The following is a 26,331-nucleotide window of genomic DNA, read 5'->3' as shown; positions in this document are numbered from 1 at the left end:
AGAAAAGCATGCAAGTTGCCAAACATCTTAGGAGCTCTGTCCTGGTAGCTGGATCACTTGAATATGACGAAGTGTGTCCTTTTTTTAAATTTGTCATTGCCACATAGAGGGGATTCACACTTAGGGTCTCAAGAAAAGTGTTAACGTGCATTTCCTCAGGCATTGGTCAGAACTAAATGCCCTCAAAATCTTCAGAGATCAGTTGGCCAGCTCGTTTATCCTACTTCAAATAAGGCAATTACCGTATATAGTCAAGTAAAATCTTCTCCTTAACCTTTTCTGTTTTTAGGTATGAATGTAATGATTTGTCTTACAAATGACTTCAAATCTTGTCCTGTGCTGCTCTTCACTGAATGTCATGCAGGGTATTCAGAAAAAGACGGTCTTCTCTTCTCTTCTCCATCTTTTTAGCCACAACTCTTCAAATGTCTGACATTGCTATTGCAGAAAGGATATAAAAGCTGTTGATTAATTGGTTATAGTAAAGAGCCAGATGTCTAGATTCTAGCCTTGATTGTCCCATTATTATGACCCACAGTTCTTTAAATCTAAGTGCTTCCAAAATTGGTTCCGGACATCACTAGGCAGTAGAATCTTAAGATTTTAACAAAAGAAACCTGAGAAAATTGTGGAGAAAAATTAGTTGCTGGAAAATGATTCATTTCATGCCCATTTTGAACAAAGGTATTTTAATGTGATGACTTTCTTATTAGAATATTGGAAAATGTGTAAAAATGTTCTGTCTGTTTAGGGGGTGTGTGCAAAACTCTCCAAAGAGAGGACACGCTCACTGGAAGCCATATCTTGAATGAGTTTGCCCACCAGAAACATTTGATTAGTATTTATGGACAATGAACACTCCCATTGCTTTCTGTGGTAGGTGGCATATTGGCAACAACTCTGTTCCAAATATTCCTTCCCATTCGCTGTGCATTCCAGGACTTTGGCCCAGAGCAAGACAGACACTCTTGGGGGTGGGATAAAGAACCCCCGTCTTTCTCATTCCCAAGATCACTTACACTAACTCAGTGTTCCCACTCACAACCCCATGTAACAAAGGACTGTAATATCTCTGAAATTGTATTAAAAATGTTTGGGGTTGATAATGAGCAATTGGGTACAGAAATTGCATGATATAATTAATATCTAAGACTTACCTCCCAGTGCAATTTCCTCGTAGCATTTAAATATTTCTTTTGAGGAAAGACCCTAATTTAAAGGATGAGATGAGCAGGCACTTGCTTAACTTTGCAATCTTTTTCAAGCAACGCCATGCCTTATGTGGTAGTGAAGGAGAGGGGATTGACGATGACTCTTTCACTGTTCAATAGAGGATGGGGATAAGGAAATTGAAGGGAGCTGTATGGTTCCTCCCTGCCCTCATGGTGTCTGAGATTTGGGGGCACAAATGATTGTTCTGGAATGGTGCACTGGTCAACATCTGCCCGTATGGATCTACATTTGATACTGTAGACTAAGGAACTTCGGTTCTAGTGCTTTAGCTATAAGGCCTAGCTAGTAAACAGCGAAGATTTCTTCATCCAGTAATATAATTTAGTTGGCAGATTAATTGATCTAAACAAAATTTAAGTGAATTGTCAGAAGTGAGGCATAGAACAGTATGTAACTTAAGAACCCTTGCACTTCCTATAACTATTGGGAAGCATTCCCAAAGCCATGCAAAAAATAACATTAACACAGTAGTGAGTTGCACAGAACATCATATTAGTTACGCTGCATAATATTTGCTTTACTACAGATTTGTTCCTCTGAACTGTTTTCTTATGTAGAATGTAGTATAAAGCTTAACATGAAAAATAAGGCAATGCTTCGTTATTGGACTAACTTATTACATTTATGCCGCACATTTCTTGACCAGCTTTCAGAACAATATGCTCTTCCTTAGGCCAAAATCTGAGGAACCCGAGAGAGGGTGCAGAGTTCCTGAAAGCAAGTTAAGAAATGTCTTAAGTTAGTCCTGTAACTTTTTCTGTTTACTTGTGTTTCCCTGTATTTAAATGGACTAACACAGCAGTCACACAACTTTAATCCCTGAGTGGAATGAATACATTTCGGAAGTAAGGCACTTTTTCCTCTCGTGCTTTCCTGTGGGAAATAAATTGCACTGCATTACATTCTTTCCTGGTGGTCCTGATAGATGGAACTTGTCTTCTCCCTACTGTGCTGCAGATTTTATTTTAAACTGTTAGCTAGGTATAGCCCTCAAGATATTTCTGCAAGTATTGGTGATTGGAGCTCCTTTTTTTCCCTAAAATTCCCATGTAAATGTGTTTAGAAAGAAATTTTCTATGATCCTGAGCACATCTACGTTTCCTGCTTGAGAATCTCTTGTCCTAATTGCAGCAGGGTATTGTGGATTGTTTGGCGTACATTTTGATTGTGAATATAATTAGCGTATTCTGCCTGACTTGCTGGTTACATCTGTTCTCATCTGTGGATTTGAGACCATTTCATGATCTATTTCATGAGAATGACTCAAAGAAATAGCAAGTTGATTGTGGTAATTCTTTGAATTTATGAAATGAAGAAAATCTGTGCTTTGATGCTAGTTATAGATTATTTTTTACTTCATGTAACTACTTGTCACTGGTAGCAGTAAACAGAGATGCCTCTGCTCCATGTGTAGAGCTCCTAGCATTTGAAAATTATTAGGAGGTCAGAATGAATTCAGGGTGACATGTCGTCAGAATGCATTACAAAAAATGAATGCTTTAAAGAGAAGAATATGCTCATTTTTGTTACCTGTCTATCACTGTCAAAACTGATTTTAAAAATCTGCCGGAAGTTGGTGTAATGGGTGTAAACAGCCCATAAATCTGTAATAGGAAGGGCTGTTACATCTTTACCTTATTTTAATTAAACAAAACCACATGACACATGAATATATGCAGAAAGTACACTAAATGTCTAACCCGAACTTTCATGATCTTTTTATGAGTGTTGGCTAACTTTTCCTAATGTAAGAACTATAAAGACAGGCTAAGTACAAAGAACTGATAAAAATGGGCACCATTCTTTTAATTACACCCCAGGAAATTTATGCACTAAAAAAAATCAAAATTATGCAGAATTCTGCAAAAGTAAATACTTTTTACACCGATGAAATAGAACCGTATAATTCTGTATTGGACACTGGAAATAAGGGAATCAGAAAGCAAGAGTCAACACTAAGATAATTGGGGGGAAAAAATCTATAAAAGTAGAGGAGTGTATATTTGCCCTACATAAGAACCTGCCATACTGGGTCAGACAGAGGATCCATCAAGCCCAGCATCCTGTTTCCAACAGTGGCCAATCCAGGCCATAAGACCTAAGTCTAGCCCATGCTACAGATGCAGTAATAGCAGTGGCTATTTTCTAAGTCAACTTAATTAATAGCAGGTAATGGACCTCTCCAAGAACTTATCCAATCCTTTTTTTAAACCCAGCTACACTAACTGTGCCCTTTCTGCACAAATTTTGGAAATCTACATATCACTGCCTAGTTGTTCTCCTCCTCATGTCTACTTCAGTAACATTTACTGTTAAGGAGCAGCCTGTGGCCCTAACAATGATGCCAATGACGCTTTGGCTAGCAACAAAAAAAGCTTTCTTCTAAGATGTTTGTGTTTCCACCCCAAAGACTAAGCAGAGCCCCTGAGGGTGCCTGGAGGCCTGCAAGCACTGTTTGTGAAAACACCACTTCTGACCAAAAGTGGCCAACTCCTGCCTCGGTTTTATACAACACAGATTCAATTTAAAATATATATCAAATTTCTCTCTCGTGATTTTTATTCAAATGAGCCCTCACGTTTGCTGCCTAGGGCAGAACTTGGCTTCTTCCCCTGTCTGGAGATTTAGAAACTTACAGTACTGGAGCTGTGCCGAGGGTTTGCGGCCCATGGTGCACTCCAGCTTGCAGCTCCCCAGAAAGGGATGGGGCCCGCAGAAGTTCTTCAGAGCTGCCTGAGGGATGGGGAAGCTTTTGACTGGGCAGGTAGCTCACCACCTCATCCACCGTTTACTCAAGTTCTGCTTCAGTGTACAGCAGGATTCGGCAGTGTGTGTGAGAATTTCTTCCAGTGATACTAAAAATGTAAAAGGAAACCAGTTTTTCTCAATGTCATTTTAACTACTGAGGAGATGCTAGCAGAGATTCAAAAATGTCAAGAGGAATTTCTCTGCAAGGCCCTGGCAGGAGGAAGAGGGGGATGGAGCAGAAGAGGTGCTGGCTCCACACGATCCCAGCAGGAGAACCAACATTGGAAAATATTTCTTCACAGTGAGTGGTGGATTCCTGGAACACCCTCCCGAAAAAGTTTGCGATTGATACTGGAACTCAAAAGGGCATGGGATAAACAATGCAGATTCCTAAAGGCTAGAGGATCAAAATTAAGAAATAGGGTAACCTATACTAACTTTTGGTGTAACATTTCTGAATGGGGATAACCTGCACAGCTTGCTGGGCAGACTAGATGGTCCATATAACCTTTATCTACTGTCATTTTCTAGGTTACTGTGTTAGCCTAATGACTTATGTGTTGAAGTGCATGACCTAGAAGAACTTTTTTTTTCATGGTGATCACTTCTACTTAGTCAGTGAGCTCCAGACCCTAGTGAGTTATCTAAGTTTTCACAATAGGGTGTTTCTGTACATGTATCCTAAGTTCCTGCCTCAGATTTGCATCTTAACCACTTAGTCATCACTCCAGCATTCTTTCCCAGGCCATATGTCCACAAAGGTGAACAAGCACTATATAGTTAGCCTTCTGTGAAGTGGACTGGAGCTTTTTGTTTGACACCAACAAATCTGGGATTGCAGTTGCCAAACACTTTATCAAATTGTCTAGCAGATTGCATCTCCTTATGTTATGCCTGATAGATCTGAATCTGATGGGCTATATCAAGACTCATTTTCTGTTGATGAGCAGGCTGTGAATTAGGTCTGATCTGTGGGTGATGACATCTGGCAGCACCAAATGGACTTCTCTCTTAGCTAGTAGATTTTTGAGCCCTGTTCTATATCACTCCATGGTGAGACCACATCTTGAATACTGTGTGCAATTCTGGTCACCGCAACTCAAAAAAAGATATAGTTGCACTGGAGAAAGTGCAGCAAAAGGTGACCAAAATAAGAGACATGGAATGGCTCCTATGAGGAAAGGCTAAAGAGGTTAGGGCTGTTCAGTTGGAGAAGAGAAGACAGAGCAAATATGATAGAGGGTTACAAAATCATGCAGGAGTTCCCATGCAAGTGTTGTGCTGAGCATCCTGTTTTTTACCCTCCGAGCACAGCAGGGACATGTACATTAGGCGATTTTTAATGCCAAGTCTGTTAGTGTCATATGTGACAAATAGATGAGAAGATTGGCGATGCATTTGAGTTCTTTTCTTGTACTAGATGAATACTCTTAAAATCTCTAAAGCAGTGTTTCCCAACCTTTTCAAGCCCAAGTCACACCTACATGAACAAAAATGTTGTGTGGACCGGTTGGCCATGAGGAATCAAATGGCCAAAGCAGTGAAAGGCCCAACTAATCTTTCTTCCACATATTAAAACAAAGGGAGAAGGAGCAGAAACACATGAACCCATCACAGTGGATCAGTTCTCTCCATATATGTGTAAGATAAGAACATAAGATATGCCATACTGGGTCAGACCCAAGGGTCTATCAAGCCCAGTATCCTGTTTCCAACAGTGGCCAATCCAAGTCACAGGTACCTAGCAAATACCCAAACATTAAATAGATCTAAAGCTTCTATTGCTTATTAATAGTAGTTGTGATTTTTTTCTCAAGCAGCGATTCTTTGTCTGATTACATAGTTCATGGATTTTTCCTCTAGGAACTTATCCAAACCCTTTTTTAAACCCAGTTACACTAACTGCTGTAACCACATCCTCTAGCAATGAATTCCAGAGCTTAACTATGTGCTGAGTGAGAAACTTTTTTTCGATTTCTTTTAAATAAGCTACTTGCTATCTTCATGGAGTGCCTCCTGGTTCTTCTATTATCTGAGAGAGTAAATAATTGATTTTCATTAACCTGTTCAAATCCTTTCATGATTTTGTAACCCTCTATCATATTTGCTCTGTCTTCTCTTCTCCAACTGAACAGCCCTAACCTCTTTAGCCTTTCCTCATAGGAGCCATTCCATGTCTCTTATTTTGGTCACCTTTTGCTGCACTTTCTCCAGTGCAACTATATCTTTTTTTGAGTTGCAGTGACCAGAATTGCACACAGTATTCAAGATGTGGTCTCACCATGGAGTGATATAGAGGTATAGACATCCACCATTTTATTCAACATTCCCTTCCTAATTCCTAACTTTGTTAGCTTTTTTGACTGCTACAGCAGTCTTATCCACTGTGATGCCCAGATCTTTTCCTAGGTGGCAACTCTTAATGTGGAACCTAACATCGTGTAACCACAGCAAGGGTTATTTTTCCTTCTATGTATAACCTTCCACTTGTCCACATTAAATTTCATCTGCCATTTGGAAGCCCAATCTTCCAGTCTCAAAAGGTCCTCTTGAAATGTATCACAATCGGCTTAAGTTTTAACTACTCTGCATAATTTAGTCATCCACAAATTTGATCACCTTATTCGTACCACTTTCCAGATCATTTATAAATATATTAAAAAGCACCAGTTCAAGTACAGATCCCTGAGGCACTCCACTGTATACGTTTTTCCACTGTAAAAACTGACCATTTAATCCTACTATTTTGTCTTTTAACCAGTTTGCAATCCACAAAAGGGCATTGCCTCCTATCTCATGACTTTTTAGTTTCCTTAGAAGTCTCTCATGCAGGACTTTGTCGAATGCCTTCTGAAAATCCAAATATACCACAACTACCGGTTCACCTTTGTCCACATGTTTATTCACCCCTTCAAAAAAATGTAGGAGATTTGTGAGGCAAGACTTTCTTTGGGTAAATCCATGCTGGCTGTGACCCATTAAACCATGTCTATCTAAATGTTTTGTGATGATATTCTTTAACACTTTCCATGATTTTTCCCAGCACTGAAGTCAGGCTCATTGGTCTGTAATTTCCAGGATCACCCCTGGAGCCCTTTTTAAATATCAGGGTTACATCGGCCACCTTCAGTTTTCAGGTACAATGGTTGATTTAAATAGGTTACAAATTAATTGAAATAGGTCTGAATCTTCATTTTTTAGTTCTTTCAGAACCCTAGGATGTATACCATCCAGTCTAGGTGATTTATTATTCTTCAGTTTGTCAATCTAGCCTACCACATCTTCCAGGTTCATTGTGATTTGGCTCAGTTCATCCGAATCGTCACCCTTGAAAACAGTCTCTGGAACAGGTATCTCCCCAACTTCCTCAGTAAACACCAAAGCAAAGAATGAATTTAATCTTTCCACGATGGCCTTATCTTACCTAAGTGCCGCTTTAACCTGTCTATCATCTAATGGTCTAACAGTCTCCCTCCCAGGCTTTCTGCTTCAGATATATTTTTAAAAGTTTTTATTATGAGTTTTTGCCTCTACGGCCAGCTTCTTTTCAAATTCTTTCTTAGCCTGTCTTATAAATGTCTTACATTTAACTTGCCAATGCTTATGCTTTATCCTCTTTTCTTCTGGTGGATCCTTCTTCCAATTTTTGAATAAAGATCTTTTGGCTGAAATAGCCTCTTTCATCTCACCTTTTAGCCATGCTGGCAATTGTTTGACCTTCCTTCCACTTAATGCGTGGAATACATCTGGACTGCACCTCTAAGATGGCATTTTTTTTTTTAACAATGTCTACAACTGTTGCATATTCTTAACCTTTTGTAGCTGAACCTTTCAGGTTTTGTTTTGTTTTTTTAACTATTTTTCTCATTTTATCAGTTTCCATTTTGAAAGTTTGCTAGAGCCATTGATTTATTTACTGTCCCCTTCCAGTCATTTTTTCAAATATGATCACGTTTGATGATCACTATTGCCAAGTGGCCCCATCATCATTACCTCTCTCACCAAATCCTTTGCTCCACTAAGAATTAGATTTTAAGTTGCTCCCTCTTGTTGGTTCCTGAACCAATTGCTCCATAAAACTGACACCTAAGCTCCTGGTTTTCGCTTGCTTTCTGACTAACCACTTAATACAGACACACAAAACACTATAGAATATACCCCACTAGTTTACTTCATCCCAAAACTTTTAAGGTCTAAAATTTCTCCAAGCACTACTTACCAATTCTTTTCAGCCACCAGCAAGGTGATCCTCTCCTTTCAGTGCTCCACTGGATTGTGGGAACACTGAGAGGAGAAGTTGGTGTGATATGGATAGCTGGTTAAGTTAGCTACCCTTGGGTGCCCTATGTGGCTGCCAGAGCTCCTTCACTGCTGCTCCTCCCATCACAGTGTGAGTCACATCCGATTGTTTTTTGCATGCTCTCCCCATCTCGCTCAGTCTGGAGATAGGTCAGAGGCTGGAAGAACTCAGACAGGGAAGATAAGTAGATGTGTGCATTCTGTCCATTAATTACCACACTCCGAAAGAAGACGCATGCATGATTACACGTTCTCAGAAAGGAATTCCTACTAATTTGAGCCATCACCAGTGTCTCTTGCTGCAAGGTTCTGAGAGCAGAGCCTAAGCACTGACCAGTATCGGAGCATCAGACAGTGGTGACTTTTTTCTGTGGCACACCTGATCAGGTCTGAAGGCACACCAATGTGCCAGTGCAAACTGGTTGGGAAACACTGATCTAAGCCATGAAGGGCTCTTTCTCCTTCAAGGACACGTGGTATCGGAAATAAGGTAGGCAGTACGATGAATTGATCGACACAGAAAACTTTTGGTAGAAAATTTGGGTGACTAGGAAAGACCACTGATCATGGAAGAATTGTATGTATGGCATTTAGCAGATGTTGGAGCTTGCAGCCTCTTGTAGCTGAAGAGATCAGCAAAGCTGCAACTTGGGAGGTCTAGTCACATTCACATCATAATATTGTTTTGGACAGCAACTCCAACACAACAGTAGGTTGGGCCAGTCTGTTGTGAGGAGTCTTTGAGATGTAGAACATGTGTCCATCCCCCATAGACCTGTTATTTTGGTTCCATACTGGCACAGTTTTGGTTTTTTTTCCTTTCTTGTTCGGAGCAGTCTTTAGCTACAGCTTCCCCATGTATGAGGACTGACATTTTGCTTGTCCTCAGAGAAAGCATAGTTTCTTACCTGTAACAGATGTTCACAGAGAACAGCAGGATGCGAGTCCTCACAAAATCCGTCCACTTCCCTTGGAGTTGGTTTTTCCAAGTTTATGCTAAAAAGGGCAGTCTCATGGCAGTATGGCATGCTGAATGCAACAAAAAAAGCAGTTGTCCCAAAAGACTAGTGATATAAAGAATCACACCGTGTTAACCAAGACACGATATAAATAAGTATAAACAAGGTATCTGCAATCCAGTTGCTTTAGTGGACAAGATCCCCTCCTGAAACTCCCAACTTGAAAAGCAATGTGATGTGGCGCAAGTTTGGGTGAGAACAAGATTTTTACGATTAACAGATAAATGTCTTCTATGTTAATTATCACCCCTGATGAAGTATAACAAAGAAACATTGGCCAATATCCAACTTGAGTTTCAGCAATAATTTGATTGTGAATGCTCTTCAGAATAGTTGTATGTGAACTCATTTTCAGACTTTTGTATGCAAATAAAATTTGACCAGTGGCCTATTGTAAGGGCACATGGATTGGTTTGCTGACACCTTATTTATCCTTACTTATAGTGTTTTGGTTAACACAGTGATGGTTCCTTGTATCACTTGGAGTATGGTATGAGAATCTTTGCAATCACAAGTCTGTGCAAGGCTTCATCTTCCACCGGGCTGTTCTCTGAGAATACCTGGTACAGGTAAGCAATGTTGCTTTCTAAAAAGTGCCATCTATTAACATAGTGTGGCATCGTTTAAAACAAAGCGCATCTGGTGACATTTATCTTTCATTATAACATAGCTAACTGCATAAGGACACATGACTGCAGGGTTTAAACCTTGATTAATTAAAGTGCTATATATAATCACCAACAGTTTGTGCATTTTAGCCTTCTTTAAAGTAATTACAGAACCTCCCTGTGCTTCAATCACTTTAATCTCCTGAAGGACCTAGGTAGTCTACCCAGAGATTCAAAAATAGCTTAGCAATATCTATTAACATCCTTATTTTATCATAATATTAAAAATTAAATTTGACACATAGGTGTAAGGTTGGAGTTTGTGAATGTGGGTGGATTGAAAAGGAAAAAAATCATTTGCACAGTTGGTGTTCAATTGGACTGCCTTCTTGCATAGTTTTGTTTATTTTTACTCTTTAAATCCATTTAAAGGCATCAACAAATGTAGATTTAAAAGCAGAGAGCCCCTTGTTCCTGCTTTTTTGCTCTGCGTGGTTGTAAAGCCTTGGTGGAGGGAGGGAGTGCGTTTGTATTCCAGCGGTGTAGCTGAACCAGACGGCTCTGCAGCAGAGCCTTTTTATTTTTAGACTCTCGGTTGCCATTTTTATCTTGTAAAAATATTCATCAGCGTCTGGGTGACAGGCCATCAGTTTTTATAAATGTGTCAGACCAGGAGTTTTTTCCTCCATTCTCCTTTTATGTCCTGCTCTACTTGGAGATCTTAGGAAGGTTTTTTTGTGTTTTTTTTTTCACTTCGTGCATTAGATCCTTCAATTCAAAGACCTCTAGCGTCACACACTTCATTCATCTTCTGTGCGCACCTGCTTACGCTCCCTCGCTTATTGTCTATTACGGGCACGCTGCTCTAGTTCATACAGCTGAAGGGTGGGGGGGGGAGGGGGGCTTGCCTGGAAGTCTGTGCATTTCTCAGCCCCTCCCCCCACAGGAAAGTCCTTCAAGATTATTTAAAGTAAATTGACTATTGTAAGTGCATCTTTTGGGATAGCATCTTCTAATTAAATAACTGCTGCTGCCTCCTCTTACCCTTTTAAAATACGCTTTAGTAAAATGTGCGTAACGTTAATGAGGGGGGGAAACAACTGGCACTATCTTCCAGCTCGCACATTTTGGAGGAGGAGTGAGACTGGTCCTCCAGTTATTTCTCCTTTTTAATCCTCTGTAGTGAGGCAATGATCTAGTGCCATCAAAGGGCATATTGATAATTGCCAATGCCCTGTTTAATATTTTCTCCCAGTTCAGTTTTATGTGCTGCTTCTCAAAATCCCAAATATTTTGAGGGTCTCTTAGAGCACATGCAGCTGTTAACAGTAGTTTGGCTGAAAACAGAATCATTAATAAATGCTGGTGCCCAGCGATATCAAGTGCTAGATTCTTGCTGGCAGATGAAGACCTGCAGAAAATTCCCTTCCTCCAATTTTTCAGACAATGGAAAGAGATCATTGAGTAGGATAATATAGGTAGCCTGATAAACCAGGACAGCAATAAGTTAAGAAATGGCTTGAGAGAGGACTTGCAAGGGTTAGACATTTTTCAGAAAAAAACATGGCTGATCTCTGGAGTGGGCAACAGTTGACATTGAAATTGATCTTACCAGATACCTCTTGCTAGTGTAGTCATAGCATTTCTAGTATATAAAAAGGGGGAAATGATGGATTCCAGTCATTTAGAGAAGATACTGTCTAATTCTAAATGACTCAGATTTATTTATTTTTTTAATTTCCGATCAGATCACTTATTGAAGCCACATGAGGAAGAAATTCTAGAGTTAGTGGCTACCTGAAGTATAGCACTTTTATTTATTTATTTTGCCTTGTAGTTTTCATCTGTTCATAGGAGCTTCTAGCACTATGTGAACGAACCTGCCTTTTGGGGACTGGAAGTGCTCAAGCTTCACTGTGAATCTTGTGTTTTAGAGATATCTCTGGCAGCCGTGACTGTAGTAGTGTCCCGTCTGCATGCTCCTACTGCCTTCATCCCTCTAATTGACCCATAGCCATACATGTAAACATTCTTAATATAATGGAATAACAACAAACACATATCTTGGATAAAAAGGGCCGCAGCTTTAATAATATATTATAGACAATATATATATGCCCCTAGACCAGGCTACACCACCAACTCTGTCGCAATAACCAGCAAAGCAACCAAGACCAGGTGACACCGCCTCTGCCGCAACAACAAAGCAAGGCAGCATAGAAACGGGGCCCCGACCTCCGGTGTATGGAATGCTCACCCAAGGCGCCAGTCGACTTCTGACCTGGACCATGATGCCCATCTGCACCGCGTCCGAAATGCCCCTACCAGCCTGGGTAACTGCCTCCCCCCCTTTTGCTGTAACATTAACCCGATCATGTGACTACCTAACGAGCTACTACCTGCCTCATATGCATATCACAACAGTAAACATGCCGTGCTGTCTAGCATTGGGTGCTATCCCATATACAAGCAGTCAAATACAGATTAATCACATACTCTTATAGCTATATAATTGACAACATAAACAGGAAATTTCAAGTTTATTAAGTTTTTTAACAAGGTAAGCAGGGCGGGAGGGTGGGAACGCTGTCTGGGAGAGAGAGAGGCTGAACGCGCCTCAGTCACAGCCCTCTAACGGGCTGCGATGTCAACAGATTGTGACTGCTCTTCACCCCTCCCCCTGCTGGCCGGGAAAGGAAGAGGCTGGATGCGTCTAGCTACAGGACATCGTCTAGCTACAGGACATCGCAATGTCATCATCCCGTGACTGCACCTCCCGCCACCGTTGGGCTGGGTGGCAGAAGGGAAGGGAAGCTGCGCCACGGGTAGGACTTGGCAGGGCCGCCACATACGGCGCCCAGTTATTTGTGGACTCTGGGTGCGGGCTCACTCATGTAACTGTAGCATCAATATAAAGGTTAGTAGATTTCAAGAAGTCTTGTGTGGGTACAGCCATCTATGTACTATATGTGCCTTAGACATTCATTGGACTACTTAGATGCTTATGTGCATCTCTTAATATTTCTCTGACAGGCACTGTGAAAATCATATGATGCTGATTGTTTCCTCCCATGATGTTCGTTTTGTTTGTTAGAAGTTAGTCTCAATGTTGAAGATGCTAGGATTTGTCTCTACTATCCTATTGGTAAGACAGAAAAAACTGCCGTATGCCAAGTGATTCCTGGTCTCATGACCTCCTAGAGCACATTTTTAATGCATAGGTAAAAGTGCTTCCCTCGCCTGTAGTCGCCCCAGCAGGTAGAGGAAGAGTTAAAGGCTCTGATTTCATGTTCATCATGGCAGCTTTTTCACAACAGAGTTGGTTGTACAAACTCACCCCAAGTTCCTTGCCAAAGTAGTATCTGAGTTAATTTACTAAAGCTATGTTCCTAACGGTCTTTCCAAGACCATTGTATGAGGAAAATGGACTCTTCACCTCTGACTGCAGATTATCTAAAGAGGACTTGACTTCACCATCAAGCTTCTCAACTGTTTGTGTCCTTTCATCCCAATAGATAGCCAACTGCCCATTCTAAACACTCTTTAATTGGCTAGTGGATTGTATAGTTAGGAACCTTTTTCTTTTATTTTCCCTGGGAATGTCATTGTTATGACAAAAATAATCAGTGACTTTTCCACTGTGTTTTTTTGTTTTTGTTTTAACAATTAAATTCCCAGAGAAAACAGAAACTGAAAACAAAGTTCCTTATGTACACTGTAATGTGCTGGCTGGCTGAGATTACTGTCAAGCCATGGTAACATCAGACTCATCTTCAGGTCACGTCCATTGAAGATATTTGCAAAGCTGCGACATGGTCACATCTTACTACTGTCTTGACAGCATCTCCTGAGGCGATGGTAACTTTAGGATAAGCAGGACTGGTGGAAGGGTGGCCAGCTGCCCTATGTGGCGACATAATCACCACGTGATGACCAGACAACCCTCACAGGCTGCCTGATTTCTGCATGCAATACGTGACCTCATCCCCGTGCCCACCTCTCCAGCCACGTTCAGTTTCAAACCTCTTGCCCTCATGTCTGGATACAGTGCCGTAGGTGGCCGCCTAGTCCTCCAAATGGTCCTGCCAGCCCTGTGGATAAGCAATTCTGTGCAGTGTATTCACTCCGTAGTCCACACTCTACCTGGTGGGGTTGAGTTGTCTTTTAAGTAATTGCTCCACAATGCAACTCTCAGCATGGCATTCCCCACACTATGGCTGATTCATGCCTTGTTGATGGAGAAGGCGAGTTTGCTTACCTATAAACAGGATTCTTCATTGACAGCAGGCTGAATCAGCTGTAAATACACCCCCACTTCCCTGGAGAGTAAACTACCTCACAAAAGCTTCAGCTCTGGAAGAGACTGAGGGATTCCTGAGGCAGCACATAGACAGGAACTCCCCACCTATGGAGCTTTGGGAGCTGGGTCCCTGTCCATGCCATCATTTGACATTACCTATGCATTATGGCTAATTCATCCTGCCGTCTACAGAAAATCCTGTTTATAGGTAAGCAAGCTTGCTTTCAGCCACAGAGAGAGAGAGGACAGGCTTGGATTATGGGTCCAAGACTCTAAAGTAAGGCATGTGAAGGATTCTGGTTCTGGGAATCCCGTAGTTAAAACGTCTGTGGCTTCTCTGGTGTGGGAGGAATAAGTACAGAGCACTGTACAGCACCAGTTGGTGGTCACAGACAAGCAGTTATGTGACAGTGCTCTGTTTTGAGAGAGAGTTAATGAATGGTCAGATGGTTATTCTTTTAAAGAAGCAAAATATCCTGAATAATTTTGCAGGTGTTAATCCAGACCCTCATGCTTAAATAGGGTGACAGGATCTACCCATTTCCTTTGATCAGGTAGTAACTGCAAAGCTAAACAAAGGAGAATGGTATATAGGGTTGGCACAGAATCAATTAGCGAGGAGCTGAAGAGGAAAACTTAGTTGAGGATGAACACAATTTACCTGTGCAGTCTGAAAATGAAATGTATTTTTCTTTGAATTAGTACCCAAGTTTTCTGTTTTAGTATGGTCTATAAATTCTTCTCATGTCTGATGGTGGGATATATTACGGTATATTTCTTTCATAAAAATGTAGGGAATTGCAACAGTGTAAATGTGCACCATGCGTTCTTTGTTAAAAATGAGTTAGCATCTGTTACACAGCGTTAGCATTCACTCGTAGGGACTTCAGTGGTTTCTAAATTCGGCATTGCTAGACCAGTGCCCTCTTTTGCTTGAATCAATTGGGAGTGCTATTTTTAGCAACAAAGGGGAATTGAAGTAGCAATTTTCTTTCCATGTAATGGATCCCAAGAGGAAAACTGATGCAAGTTCTGTCATTCCATATTCCTCACCCTGCTTCCCCTCCCTTTCCCTAAAAGGACTCAGACGAAAGGCAGCTGTCACAGTTTGCGGCAGTATTAATCTTTAATCAATCGAGTGTTTTCTGCATTCAGGTGTTCAGGGAAAGGAAGGGTCACGAGGAGGACCTGCCTAGAATAACTAAGCACTCGTGCATGGGCTGTGCAGGCAGAATTCAGTGGTGAGAGCAAGAAACAGAGAAGCTAAAAATAGCACATTGGCTTCCAGTGTTCCTCCAGTCTATTTTTGATGTTTGATTTTGATAAGGTTGATTGGGTTCTTGCTAAAAATAACTGTTCCCAGCAAGTTGAGGACAAAGAATAGAATATATTAACCCATGCAGTCTGCAGTACTTTTCCTGACTACAGATGATGGGGATGCTGGGCGTCGGTCAGTTTGCCAGTGCAGTAGAAGTGGCAGTGATAATAAAATAGACTAGCTAGGCACTATTGCAAGCAAATGTATTGTCTCTTTGCTAATTTATCTTTTCTCAAGTTGTTTTACTTCTTATACCTGTCTATGGCAGGGGATATCTTTATTTCATAGATTTGTACTAATAGCAAGCATTAACCCTTTTGGGAGGGCGCGGTCAAGCCCATAGGAGGAAGGATAGGATCCGGTTTGTATTAAATATGTTGGTGGTTTTACCCCAATATATCTCCTGCCACTCAGTTCATAGGACTTTCACTCATGATTCTGTTCTTAAACACATTGATAGTTTCCCCTCTCTTTGCTTTAGTGAGGCTGACCCCCCCCCCCCCCCCCCAAAAAAAAAACCAAACACCTATTGAGCAAATCAAACATAAAACAGCTAAATGCTGCCAGCTCATTGTATTTAGAATATTCATTGAAAAGATTGAAATTGATCTAATTTAAACATTTTTTTTTAGTGAACTTAAAATTAGTAAGATGCATTTTAACAATAGAGAAGAAATTCAAGGCCAAGTGGTCAGGACATGAAATTAGGTGGAAGGAGACTTGGAGGAAATACGAAAGTGACAGATGTCTGGAATCGGCTGCCAGCAGAGGTGGTAATAACTAAAACCTGGTCAGAATTGAAGCAGAAGCATAGAACGGGGTGGGGGAAAGGTAGGACAATAGTTTTTCAGACTTAGGTCATGGCCCTGTCCTTCCCTACACTTGTTCTCCTGCTGTGATGTTCTGTAGGGGGAGAGGAATTTGCATCCACCTCAGACTCTTGGCTCTACATAGGTTTCAAAGTTTGGTGCCCGTACGCCAAGCTGTTCTTAAAATTGCCAAGAAGCACTGGAATAAAGGCATTGCACAGCTCAAAGGTGACAGAGAGCCCTGCAGAGCTGAAAGTTGGGGAGAGGGGGTGTGAAAGAAGGGAACAGCAGACCTGATATGTGGGCAGCACTTGCTTCTCTTGATCCAGTCTGCAAGAAGATCAGGAACAGGCAGGCCTACTTGTCACATCAAATGTAAGTGAAACAGCCTGATATTGTCTGTAAAATTGACAAGTGCCATTAACATTTAGTTGTTACTTGATATGAAGCATCAAGTAAAGATAAAAATTATTTTCCTTCACCTTTTATTTATGAAAACTCTGCTTATAGGGGTTCCCAGTGCAGAAAAATCTGAAAACTGTGGTAGGATGCTGGTTATAGGTACTGAAACATTTTGTGTGTGGATCTAAACAAAATGATAGATATCTAGATGGGGAAGACAGTTGACTTGTACAGAGCAGGGGTATTGCGCTTTTCCAGGGAGAGAGAGCAAAGTTAGTCAGCAAGGAGTGGTGATGGTGATAGGCATTCAGAATATTAATATGTAATCAGAGGGAGAAGACAGGTTGCCTAGTATGAGTAGGCGGAGTTGGCTACATTTTTCAGCTAGGAGCAAAAAGGATAAAGAGCAATCTGTTGCAGGTAATCAAGAGTGTATGATTGACAACTGTGAGATATATTGCTGATGCATTATTTGCTGATAAGGGTGACTATCAGAGCAAGAACAGTATGGTAGTCAAGCTTATACATCTGACAGCTGGGGAAGATCACTGGAGCAGTACAAGAAGTTAAAAACAGACTAGGTGGCCAAGTGATCATTTGTTGACATGTACTATGAAGTCAAAGCTCTTGATGCACAGAGTAGGTAGTATAACAATTTTCCATTCTATTAACTATCAGTGCACAAGTAGAATAAGATGTAGGAGAGATGTGCCCTTCTGTGATTAGTCCTGTTCTATTTTTCCTACGTGGGATTGGCTAAAAAGTAAGAAGCTTCTTAAATTTCATGCAGACAAGTTTTGGTGTCCCAAGTCTACATGCCAAGGCTCACAAATTCCAGAATTAATTTTGATACCAGTTATATGTGAGAGTGTGTGCATAGTTTCCTACCATCATATTTATAGCATCATTCTTAAAAGGAAAATAGGATAGCACCCGAAGGAGCGCAACCTAAGGGGCCTGCCCCTTAGTGCGCTCCTTGGAGCGTCCCAGAGCAAGAGCCATTACCCACCCTTATCCATCCATCCAGCGATCACACATCCACCCATCCAGTCTCCAGCAGCACCCATCCAGTCTCCAGCAGCACCCATCCAGTCTCCAGCAGCACTCATCCAGTCTCCAGCAGCACCCATCCAGTCTCCAGCAGCACTCATCCAGTCTCCAGCAGCACTCATCCAGTCTCCAGAGGCACTCAACCAGCAGCACTCATCCAGTCCCCAGCGGCACTCATCCAGTCCCCAGCGGCACTCATCCAGTCCCCAGAGGCACTCATCCAGTCTCCAGCAGCACTCATCCAGTCTCCTGCAGCACTCATCCAGTCCCCAGCGGCACTCATCCAGTCTCCAGCAGCACTCATCCAGCAGCACTCATCCAGTCTCCTGCAGCACTCATCCAGTCCCCAGAGGCACTCATCCAGTCTCCTGCAGCACTCATCCAGTCTCCAGAGGCACTCAACCAGCAGCACTCATCCAGTCTCCTGCAGCACTCATCCAGTCTCCTGCAGCACTCATCCAGTCTCCTGCAGCACTCATCCAGTCTCCTGCAGCACTCATCCAGTCCCCAGAGGCACTCATCCAGTCTCCAGCAGCACTCATCCAGTCCCCAGAGGCACTCAACCAGCAGCACTCATCCAGTCTCCTGCAGCACTCATCCAGTCCCCAGAGGCACTCATCCAGTCTCCTGCAGCACTCATCCAGTCTCCAGAGGCACTCAACCAGCAGCACTCATCCAGTCTCCTGCAGCACTCATCCAGTCTCCTGCAGCACTCATCCAGTCTCCTGCAGCACTCATCCAGTCTCCTGCAGCACTCATCCAGTCCCCAGAGGCACTCATCCAGTCTCCAGCAGCACTCATCCAGTCCCCAGAGGCACTCAACCAGCAGCACTCATCCAGTCTCCTGCAGCACTCATCCAGCAGCACTCATCCAGTCTCCTGCAGCACTCATCCAGTCCCCAGAGGCACTCATCCAGCAGCACTCATCCAGTCTCCTGCAGCACTCATCCAGTCTCCTGCAGCACTCATCCAGTCTCCAGAGGCACTCATCCAGTCTCCAGAGGCACTCATCCAGCAGCACTCATCCAGTCTCCTGCAGCACTCATCCAGTCTCCAGAGGCACTCATCCAGCAGCACTCATCCAGTCCCCAGAGGCACTCATCCAGCAGCACGCATCCAGTCTCCTGCGGCACGCATCCAGTCTCCTGCGGCACGCATCCAGTCTCCAGAGGCACGCATCCAGTCTCCAGAGGCACGCATCCAATCTCTAGCAGCACTCATCCAGGCTACAGAAGCACACATCCAGTCTCTAGCAGCACATCCAAGCTCCGGTAGCACTCATCCAGCACCGATCCAACCTGAACAATAATGTACTACCGACCACGCACCTACAAATCACTCATCCCAATCATGATTTCCCCCACTACACAGTTACTAGGCCTCACCCTATTCACCATAATCCTATTCAACGCCCAATCTCTCACCAACAAAACTCTTATACTCAACGACCTACTGCAGGACACAACCCCAGACGTTTGCGCCATAACAGAAACATGGCTCAAATCCACGGACATCACACTCATTAACCAATTACCAACGCAGACTTACGATTTCTTCTCCATCCCAAGACAAAAAAAAAGAGGAGGGGGTATCTTCCTAGCTGCAAAAAAATCCTTAAGGTTCTCACACCACCCCATCAGTACAGTAACTAAACTAGAACTAGGATTGTTCAAATCAGAACAACTCCAAATCCTGCTAGTCTATGCCCCGCCAGGCTTACTAGAGTCAGACTCCTCTCCTATCATCGAAACCATAACTCTGCATCTCAATCTTGACTCCCCTGCTATAATCCTGGGTGACTTCAATTTACATGTTGACAAAGTTCCCCTCTCTACAAACTGTGAAGCCCTCCTCACCGCACTGTCAGCGATGGGATTCAGACAACAAATCAATAAACCCACCCACAAAGCAGGCCACACGCTCGATCTACTCTTTACAAACACTGGTATTTCTCTTACAAAACAACCAAATTGCAAAAAAGTCCCATGGTCAGATCATTCTCTAATCTCCACCAGTTTTTCCTTACCTCGATCAGACTCCAAACTCAACTCAAGACCCTCTTTCCTATACAGAAAACCTTGCAACTCGGAACATCTAAGTAAAGCTCTAACCTCGGATCTACCACTCATTGAAGTATCTACCCCTAACGCTGCCCTCCAATCCTGGTCCAAAATAACAAAATCTATAGCAAACACTCTCTGCCCACTGACAACCAAAACAAGGTCTGCTAATACATCCAAACGTCAACCCTGGTATAATGATGAACTACGAAAACTCAAACAATTACTTCGGCAAAAAGAAAGAAAATGGCGCAAAGCCCCTTCACCAGCCTCACTCTCTGATTACAAACGATCACTCCATCTTTACAAAAGTACCACGTTGAAAATCAAAAGAGACTACTATGCCCGAAAGGTTCATCATCTCAGCTTTGACTCAAAAGCTCTATTCGCTTTCGTTTCCAGCCTCACTAAACCTATCACTCCAGATATACCACCCGAACAAGCCCAGACTAAAGCAGACGAATTGGCTCTTCATTTTAACAAAAAAATATCGGATCTCCTTAATCAGCTGATTCCAAACACTACGTCTCCAGATAACACATATCTTCCCCAAAATAAAGACATCCAGCTTTTAATGCCTTTGAACCCATCACAATCACAGAGATACAAAATGTATTAAAAAGAATGAAACCGTCATCACACCCATTTGATCAAATCCCTACCAAAATGCTTCTTCTTATCCCGGACACAATAGCAAAAACCCTAGCAGATATTATAAACTGCTCCTTATCACATGGCATCTACCCAGATGACCTAAAAACTGCCTCAATCAAGCCACTGCTAAAAAAACCAAATCTAAATGCATGTGATCCCAACAACTTCCGCCCTATTTCCAACCTACCATTTATAGCTAAAATCATGGAAAAACTGGTAAACACCCAACTATCCAACTACCTAGAGGACCACAGTATTCTGTCCCCAAACCAATATGGTTTTCGCAAAGCCGCAAGCACCGAAACGCTACTAATTTCACTCATGGACTACCTACTCTCTGGTATTGATAAAGGCCAAGCATATTTTCTAATCCTCCTTGACTTCTCGGCGGCCTTTGACACCGTCAACCACGCCCTTCTTCTAAAACAGCTGGCAAACATTGGTTTAACAGGTGCCACACTAAACTGGTTCAAAACATTTCTAGAAAACAGAGGATACAGAGTCAAAATTCATAATAAAGAATCCCAATACCACCCTTCTAATAGAGGAGTGCCGCAAGGATCATCACTTTCACCCACCCTTTTCAATGTCTACCTGCTACCACTCTGCCAACTACTAACAAAATTAAGCCTGAAACATTTCCTTTTTGCAGACGACGTACAGATCGTAATCCCTATAAAAGAATCAATCTCAAAAACAATGGAATACTGGGACAGTTGCCTATTAGAAATTAAACTTCTCCTCAACAGTCTAAACCTTGTACTCAGTGCTTCGAAAACAGAATTCCTGCTCATATCACCGGAAAACAATAACACACTTCCTAAACCACCCACACTCCTTCAAACAACCCACGTAAGAGACTTAGGAGCCATCCTAGACAATCGTCTCAACCTCAAAACATTCATTAACCTAACCACCAAAGATTGCTTCTACAAATTACATATCCTGAAAAGAATAAAACCGCTGTTTCACACTCAGGACTTCAGAACAATCTTGCAAGCAATAATCTTTTCCAAACCAGATTATTGCAACTCATTACTATTAGGCCTCCCAGCTTCTTACACCAAACCTTTACAAATGGTTCAGAACTCTGCAGCCAGAGTCCTTACAAATTCCAGGAAAATTGACCACATTTCACCTATTCTCAAAAACCTCCATTGGCTTCCGATCCACTATAGAATCATGTACAAAACCATTAACATCATATACAAAACTATCAACCAACACACGCAACTTGACCTACAAATACCACTTAAAAAATTCACCTCCGCCAGGCCTATCAGGGAACACTACAAAGAGTCACTCCAAATTCCAAAGGCCAAAACCTACCAACATAAATCCTTGAGTCTCAGAGCCTTCTCATCAGCAGGTCCAGCTCTCTGGAACTCGATCCCACCTGATTTGAGACAAGAGCCATGCTCTTTAACATTTAGGAAAAGACTAAAAACTTGGCTTTTCAAAAAAGCATTTCCAAGCCTTGAATAAAACCTCCTCTCACTAGCACTAACTCGTATGCAATAATGGAATGTAAACACGAATCAACCAACCTCAAACCCTCTCTCACTAATTCCTGCTGAATATTTATCATACTATTACCATTCACAACTGTCATATTTATTCATTTGATTACCTATGTACCGTTTCATAGTCTTATTTTTTCACTTGCTATTCTAATGTATCAATAGGCTGAAATGTAAATATTGTGCTGTTCAATTTCTCCCCTTCCATCCCAAGTTTATTTTCCTTGTTTTTTGTAACTTTCCCTCTCCCTTTTTCTGATTCACTGTATTTAAAGTTCAAGGTTCTTATTGAAAATATTGTTTTTTTACGTTACGTTATGCTTTACACTCCTTGTTATTTGTAAACCGGGTTGATGTGATGCCTATCATGAAACTCGGTATAACAAAAACAATAAATAAATAAAATAAATAAATAAATAGCATCATTCTTAAAAGGAAAATAGGATAGCAATATCTTAAGATATTGACTTGACCTTGGTTCTAAGCAAAAATGGTCTTTAATTAGACACTGATGGTCTAGAGACTTCTAAAAGATGAAGAAATACTTTAGAGAAAATAGAACTGTATTCTCTAGCATAAACCATGATATGTAAGCAAAACATCTATAAGGATTAACAAAATGGGTCAGTTTGTTTGCACAGAGTTCAGAGTTATCTTGACCAGCATGACTACCAACTTTTGAGGGCATCTTGACCTAAAAATTGATACTACTAGAGACCTTTTTGATATCAATATGAGGTCATACTTTTGGACAAAAGTGTGCCTTAGTGTGTTTTCCGCTTGTCTCTTTTTCTTCAGTATTCTGTCAATTATCCCTTTTTTCTCTGAGGTATCTGACAGGCCTTTGCTTGCATCTTATCTTTCTCTTTTCTTGGTTTATCTTGATTCAAGAATTTTTGGGTTTGCATCAGATTTTCTGATGACAGAAAGGACAATCAGTGGCTTCAAAAAGTGCCCTTATTGCAGGCAAGATATCTATTTGACCATCATAAGACCTGCTACAAGTGTCTGGGCAGGTATCATGTGCCCCACTACAGCATATGCTCGGGAATCTTTATGGCCTTCAGCAACATCCTAGACTGTCTTATCTTGCGAAATTGAAGAAAAAGTTCTCGTCTACTGAATTAGTACCAAAGGTACTTGAAACACAAGAATAATGGAGCCACATTGACTTCTGGAGGTTTGGAAGTGCTAAAAAAAAAGGCATTGATTCCAGTGGTGAAGCCTAAGGATAGTTCCAAAGATCAAGAGCAATCTTGTTCCTCCTAACTCACTATGAGCAATGGGCGTTAATAGTAGGGAGCTAAGGAGAAATATGCCAAAGGCTCCTTGAAGGAAATGTCTCATCTATGCTGATCACCTTATTTTATTTATTTGTCTTCATTTATTAATCCTTTACAGATAAATTATTGCCCAAAGCGATATATAAAAATAAAACTATGGTCCAAGAAAGCAAACCGGTAGCTGATCCAAGGTGGCTGACAGCAAAGAAAACACGTGGATGGATCGGTGTAAAACAGGTTTTATTGAAGCTTGCCTGACTCTGGCCGAGTTTCGCTCAAAGAGCTGCCTCAGGGGCTTACAAGCCACTCGATTAGGCTTGAATCAAATCGAGTGGCTTGTAAGCCCCTGAGGCAGCTCTTTGAACGAAACTTGGCCAGAGTCGGGCAAGCTTCAATAAAACCTGTTTTACACCGATCCATCCACGTGTTTTCTTTGCTGTCAAAAATAAAACTTACAATAGTTGTATCAAAATCATAGCATAGAACTAAATACCAAGGCTTACAAACATTTAAAACAGCATTTTAAGACTCATTCCTTTCCCTTATCACTTTATCTTGACGAGTCAACTCAAACAGAGCAAGAAATAATATAAATCATTAATAGACATAAGCCAGGTTTTTAGTTTCTTCCAAAATCTTAATAAACTTTCCTCATCTCTTACATCCAGTGGTAGCCTGTTCTGTAAGTTTGGAATAGCAGTAGAGAATGATCTAAAACCCAAGCAAGCATGTTTACATTTTTTCACTGAAGGGAGTTGCAAATATCGTCTTCCGGTAGAGACTTTTTAGATACATGCCATTCCAGAGTATCCCTTAAAGAAGGAGAGCCTAAATCATTTAAGATTTTAAATGCCAACACCACATTTTTGAACCTGCATCTGTCCTCAATAGGTAATCAATGCAAATCCAATAACTGTTTGGCCAAAATAAGTGGGGCGAGTCCCAGGTTTCTTGGTTACCATAGAATAAGCAGCAGGGCCGCACTTATTCGGCGTGAGAGGTGGTGCTATGATTTCAAATGCTTTAGACTCTACAGAGGAGTGGCTTCTCAGAGGGCTCGACTTTTGGGTAGGTCTCAGCGCTTTTATCCCAGGCAGCCCAGATGGGGTGCAGGTTCGAGCAGCAGTGCCTCCCAACTCCTCAATAAAGGTGTGCCAATCCAATCCTGGCAACAGGAGATAGGGGGTCGTGTCTCTTTTTTTATCGAAGGTGAATCAAGACCATGTCAGACCAATGGGTTCTGGAGATAAGAGAAGGTTATTCTCTGGAGTTTCTCGGTGTTCCTCAGGATGTTTTTGTGGTGTCTCCCTGCAACTCTCCTCAGAAGAGAGGCAGTGGAGTGTACATTGTCAAAGCTCCTCAGCCTGCGGGCTGTGTTTACAACTATTATAGACTGATCAGATTGGGTAGCTTTGATATAAAAGATATATACAGTATATGAACCAATATTTGTGGAACAATTTGTGACGACATGAGCATGGGTCTTCCCAAGGGTTCAGAGATTTGCAGGGTAGCTGCTTATAAGAACTTCCATTAAAAAATACAATCTTCAATCAAAGAAGGATGATTATTATGTAGGAAGCACCATGTAGTCAGAAACCTACTGTGAATGATTAGATATTTTAGAATAGTTCAAGCATGCTGTTACTGGACAGGCTCTCTACTTCATTTGATGGAAGTATCTTCAAATCTATACAACATTGGCAATGCTGACTTTTAATTCAGCTTCTGGTGTAGGGTTTGAATCAACATCCTTGTAACCCAAGGTGATTGTATTTTGACTTGAATTGCACTGGCAATTTGTAGCTCAGAAATGCAGAAACAAGGACTATGCCATGTATCAGATCTTCTCTCCCCACCCATCTGCTCATGTTAATTGATCTTTTGGATGTCATAAAGGTGAAACATTGAGTTACTTTGGAATTCTTTCATCAGTTTAAAAACTGTTAAAATGGGTGTATTGATGTGCTATAATGCATAGTTATTTCTGTGATTTGTCTGTCTGAGATAGCTAAAATAAAAACTGATGTAATTAAACTTTTTTTTTATATCTTTTTATATAGTTGTTACAGGAGCTACTGATGGAATCGGGAAGGCCTATGCTGTAGAGGTAAGACTTTGTTTGATAATCAGCTAACCTGTGGCATCATCCTTTACTTAATATAGTTTCATCTATGCATGAAAATACACAGATCACCACCTACATCAGTTCAAACTGATAGCTTTTCGGTTTGTAGTTTTATTAAATAGCAAGCATGCACAAGTATGTAAACCACCTCAGCTTTTGATGACATCTGTAGAATGGTCCATCCAGTCTGTCCAGCAATTTTCCTATGGTAGTTGCTGCCTCTCCGTACCTGTTACCCCCAAGCCTTATGTTAAGGTTAGTAATATTTACAATCAAAACCAAGCAACTGTCAAATCCATAACAAAATTATTGCTACCGTAGCACACTTTTATGGGGCGAGCGACCTTCTTGATAATTTAGTCAATGCTGCTTGAGCATGCTTTCCTTTTGTTACTAGCGTTAGGTGTTCTGTGCGTTTTCCCTAACGTCTGTGTATCAGTATCTGACTGTAAAAGTTGGGGTCCAGCTTTAGCAGTCTGAATTTCCCTCCCCCCTGCTGTTGAGGCAGAGAGTGATGTTCCAGTTGTGTCAAAAGCATGAAGCCTAATTGTTTAAGGGTAGTAATCCTCCTGCCTTGTGTAAAGAGTAGTAACTGCCACTCTGTACAGGTCGCCCCCATGCACGCTTTTCTTTATTTCCAACCTCCACAGGGATCCACAGTGTTTATCCCACGCCCTCACTACCTCTTCTGACATTGCATTCCAGGCATCCACCACCCTCTCCGTGAAGAAATATTTACTGATGATGTTTGAGTTGTGTCCCCCCACCGAGTTTCATTTTATGATCCCTAGCTCTACAGGTACCTTTCTAAAGGAAAAGGTCATTAAAACCTTTCAGGTATCTGAAGGTCTGTATCCTATCTCCCCTGCACCTCCTCTCCTCCAGGGTTGTACATATTTA

At 41.6% G+C, this 26,331-nt stretch overlaps 1 protein-coding gene across 1 annotated transcript in view; it reads left to right on the top strand.

Annotated features, from left to right (window-relative positions):
* The window catches only part of HSD17B12 (hydroxysteroid 17-beta dehydrogenase 12), a 120,796-nt gene that overhangs the window by 17,301 nt on the left and 77,164 nt on the right, over positions 1-26,331 (top strand). Inside the window, exon 2 of the mRNA XM_029583145.1 lies at positions 25,367-25,413. Coding sequence (XP_029439005.1) covers positions 25,367-25,413 — 47 coding nt within the window. The remainder of the gene's footprint in view (positions 1-25,366; positions 25,414-26,331) is intronic.

The sequence above is a fragment of the Rhinatrema bivittatum genome, chromosome 17 (genome assembly GCF_901001135.1).
Source record: "Rhinatrema bivittatum chromosome 17, aRhiBiv1.1, whole genome shotgun sequence".
Lineage (NCBI taxonomy): Eukaryota > Metazoa > Chordata > Amphibia > Gymnophiona > Rhinatrematidae > Rhinatrema > Rhinatrema bivittatum.
Note: the sequence above shows the minus strand (reverse complement) of the source record. Positions and strands in the feature narration are given on the sequence as shown.